General features: G+C 43.7%; 1 protein-coding gene across 3 annotated transcripts; it reads left to right on the forward strand.

Moving 5' to 3' along the window:
* Positions 1-1,181: 1,181 nt before the first annotated feature.
* Positions 1,182-3,579, forward strand: LOC147799847 (solute carrier family 67 member A1-like). Of its 3 annotated transcripts, none has more exons than XM_087133761.1 (4): positions 1,182-1,333; positions 2,018-2,436; positions 2,822-3,065; positions 3,426-3,578. In XM_087133761.1, the coding sequence occupies exons 2-4, from the start codon at positions 2,056-2,058 to the stop codon at positions 3,560-3,562; spliced, it is 762 nt and encodes a 253-aa protein (XP_086989887.1). In that variant the 5' UTR covers positions 1,182-1,333; positions 2,018-2,055; the 3' UTR covers positions 3,563-3,578. The 3 variants fall into 3 exon arrangements, with proteins under 3 accessions (XP_086989887.1, XP_086989889.1, XP_086989888.1); XM_087133763.1 differs by having other exon boundaries at positions 1,223-1,333; positions 2,035-2,436; positions 3,426-3,579; XM_087133762.1 differs by lacking the exon at positions 1,182-1,333 and adding an exon at positions 1,521-1,729 and having other exon boundaries at positions 3,426-3,579.
* The last annotated feature ends 131 nt before the right edge of the window (positions 3,580-3,710 follow it).

Raw genomic sequence — 3,710 nt, forward strand, 5'->3', positions numbered from 1 at the left:
TGCTTAAGATAAAGAAAACCAATAAATATTTTGAACTACAATATAAAGATATTTCTTTCGCGAAAAAGTCAATCAATCAGTTTTCCAAATAGTCTGAACCAAAATAGAATGTAGCTTGAACTAATGGCGAAAACGTCTGGAAACTACTTTATAACTATCTTTTGAATTATTCATGATCCCCCACTAATCGGAGGTCAGTGGGTTGTCTTTTTCTCGTGTGAAATCATTTTATGTTAATTTTTCCATATCTGCCCTATTTTGAACTCGAAATACATTGAGATTGAACACCCCTCATTTAATATAAAGGAACTTTTTTCTGGTATGATCATCATGATCATGTCGGGTGTCGGTCACTTCGCCCCATTTCCACTTCGCCCCATTTCCACTTCGCCCCATTTCCACTTCGCCCCATTTCCACTTCGCCCCATTTCCACTTCGCCCCATTTCCACTTCGCCCCATTTCCACTTCGCCCCATTTCCACTTCGCCCCATTTCCACTTCGCCCCATTTCCACTTCGCCCCATTTCCACTTCGCCCCATTTCCACTTCGCCCCACCGATTGTCTTTCATTCTGTTCTTTAGTAACAGAGGCATATGCCTAGATGGAACAAATGAAAACACCGAGGTTTGAGCAACCAAGTGACACCTGCGCAAACCGCTGGTTCCCGCGCGCTGCACCCCCACAAGAAGGATTGATGGAGTGTGGCAACCAATGTTTATGCCACGTAGGCCTATCCGACTGTTGCAAGATTTCTTAAAGTTAATTCACGAAACTTATTGTCTTGTCTATATGTGTATTTTCTGTGTTCATGTGTTTAATTTTAGGTTGTTTTGCTCTTACTTGAAGCGAGCATGTTTCCACAAAATTCCTGCCGCGGCGCGGCCTCCGGGCCGCAGCCACTGCTGTACGTCTGACAGTAACCAGAACGATGTGTACAGAACTGTGCATCGCTTTGAAATAAATTTGAAGAGGATAAGAAATAAACCCTATGCTTGTGAAACCATATGTATTAATTCATCATTAACAATGCAGTCGATGTTAGAGTTTTCTATATACATGTGTAACTCCATGTCGTTATGGAACTCCTCTCTCGACCATGTTTTAAGAGGGCCTGTAACACTCGAGCACGAACAGGGCGAAGTGGAATTGAAATGGGGACATAATCGACAATGTGGAGATGGGGCGATGTGAAGACGGGGCGAAATGGTGACGGGCGAAGTGGTTATGGGGCGAAGTGACTGTCAGGGTCATCTATCTTTGGGCGGCCGGATAGCTAGTTGCACCAAATTGATGCAGTCGGTCAGCTGACTAACACTGCAGACGTTGTTCACGGTAAAAATTTTAAAAAGTTAGATCCATAAAAGTAGTTTTATAAATGCATCGTCCGTTGGCGTTGCTTGCTGGTTTGTTTGCACGTGAGCACACCCCATGCACACACTGTCTGATGGATGCGATGTCGACTTCCATGACATGTACTTCCACCAGGACATAACATGAATTGTAGACTGTGTGTCATATGGGGTTTGTTGCTCGTCCTCGCGTGCCGCCACCATTTGCAGTACCGCACCACTTGTGGGGCTTCGTTCTGCATTTCGTTGGGCGGCTTGGGCCATATATTGGGCTAAATACTGCCCTGACTGCTGAGACCGTGCAGAAATTTGAAAGAGCAATGGATGTTTAACTGTTATTGCCATACTGGTTGTTGACCGGGTGATGGGGGAGGGCATGGTGGGGGAAAGTTTTTGCCATTTTGGAAAAAGAAAATGCGAACTCTTTACTTGAGATAGTACTATTAGGCCTACTTCAGCCTTTTTTTTGGGGGGGGTGTAGGAGTCTTTCAGTATTAAGGATGAAAAAAATGGATAGGCCCTAAGTGGTTTTCGAAAGAAATCTCATTTTCTCTTTCCTGTGGACATGCCACGATCCCTACTTGACATTCTAAGTTGGAGCCCTGTGCAACTGCTAAATTTCTTTTTGGAAGTTCAACTACCAGCATTCAGATTTGTTGATATGCAGGTAATTCATATTCCCAGTCGGCTGTGCGAGGTTGAGACATGAAGTTGCGTTCCAACCGACAGACAGCAACAGATGAAGCAGCCAACCGGTTGCAGCATAGGACTGGTTCTTCCCACACAGACCTCACCCAAGATATGACAGATGCCGCTGCAATGGACACAAGTCAACAAAGAGGCACCAACGGAGATCACCAACTTCGTGACGATATACATGTAAAAGGCAAACCTGTTGCTCAGCTGACACACTCATCTTCAGATGTTGAGATGACAAATGAACTGTCCAATGATGGAAGTACATGTAATCATGCTAAACAGGATCTTCCTCCGTCTTCGCCCTCCTGGGGAGTGATCAAAAGGATCCTCCATATCAACATCTTCCTCTATGCTGCGTGTTTTTGGCTTCAAACAGGTGTCTTGCCTGTAAGTACATGCACATGTACAGTATGTCTCACAAAAAATTGATATTATAATGATAACATCTCACCTGTTTTTTAGTTCTTATGCTGAATATTGTTACGATGTACCTTATTAAGTTTAGTTGTGTGAACCATCCTAGTGCATGTACTTTCCTTCGTTGGCTGAAATACACATGGGCTTTTTTCAAACTTATGTTTTGTGTGTAATTCTCAAAATATCTGAGTTGAACACATTTAATCAAACACTGGCATAAGCCCCGCTTTGACTGGTAGACACGATAGATGCAATTGGAAAAGTTACGGCAAGGAAAATCCAACACTTGCGTAACCTTCTGTCTCTGCTTTATGCATTTTGAACTTAATTTAAATTACATTTTCTCCCGGCACAGTACCTGACAAAGAAATTAGGCATGGACATGGTCGTCTACGGTTACCTGCAGACCTTCTACAACATCATTCTGCTTGTTGGTACGCCCATATTTGGGCGTTTTGGGGACCTGTACGGTGGGCGTGCAGCCCTGACGCTAGCGTACGCAATGGCAGCTTCCATGTACGGTCTGCTGGGCATGGCAACCACTGGAGCCTTTGTGTTTCTGTCCCGAGTGCCTGCGTTGTTTCTCAGTGCTAATCATGGTATTGCTCAACTAATATTGAAGTGTTCAATCTTTCATGTATCTAAACCATGTCAATTGGAATCCTCCAAAATCCCCAAAGCAGATTTTTCACACATTTTGCTTTGACCATTTTTGAGTTCTCAAAATTCTCTGCTTTGCAGGAAACTATGTACACTGTTTTCCATCACCATTCCATGCAAATATGCCTGGGCTTTACCTTCCTTAACCCAGCAGAAATGGATGATTTTGAGAAATTTGGATGGGTTTATTATAAAATGATGGCTTAAGGACCGCTTATATTGGAATGACCAGAGAATGTTTTTTAAAAAATTCAGGAACGTTCTTGTGATCTGTTTCTTGTATTGAATTTGTCTTGCAGGAACCCAGATGGTGATAGCTGATCTCACAGACGAGGGTCAAAGGGCCGAATCTTTGGGGCGACTGAGAATGACCTATGGTCTGGGAATGATTGTTGGTCCACTCATTGGTGGCCAGGTCACCAAGTATTATAGGTAAGAAGTAGACATCAGCTGTACCAGAGAGGTCATCATTGCCAACATTTTGGGTATAATTCTTGTTTGACCTGTCTGAGTAGCAGTCTAGGGCGAGTCACTTTGCCCCAAGGTTCTCCCCACTCCCAAGCATGATACCTGTGATGACGGTA

The sequence above is a fragment of the Acanthaster planci genome, linkage group LG02 (genome assembly GCF_054643075.1).
Source record: "Acanthaster planci isolate LZ-2023a linkage group LG02, COTS_SCS, whole genome shotgun sequence".
Taxonomy (NCBI): Eukaryota; Metazoa; Echinodermata; class Asteroidea; order Valvatida; family Acanthasteridae; genus Acanthaster; species Acanthaster planci.

What these genes read in the sequence shown, in the direction of transcription:
- LOC147799847 (XM_087133761.1), top strand. Translation starts at nt 2,056, where the DNA reads ATGAAGTTGCGTTCCAACCGACAGACAGCAACAGATGAAGCAGCCAAC. An exon ending in TTCAAACAGGTGTCTTGCCT is followed by an intron (nt 2,437 to 2,821) that starts GTAAGTACATGC and finishes CTCCCGGCACAG; the next exon opens with TACCTGACAAAGAAATTAGG. An exon ending in GTTTCTCAGTGCTAATCATG is followed by an intron (nt 3,066 to 3,425) that starts GTATTGCTCAAC and finishes TTTGTCTTGCAG; the next exon opens with GAACCCAGATGGTGATAGCT.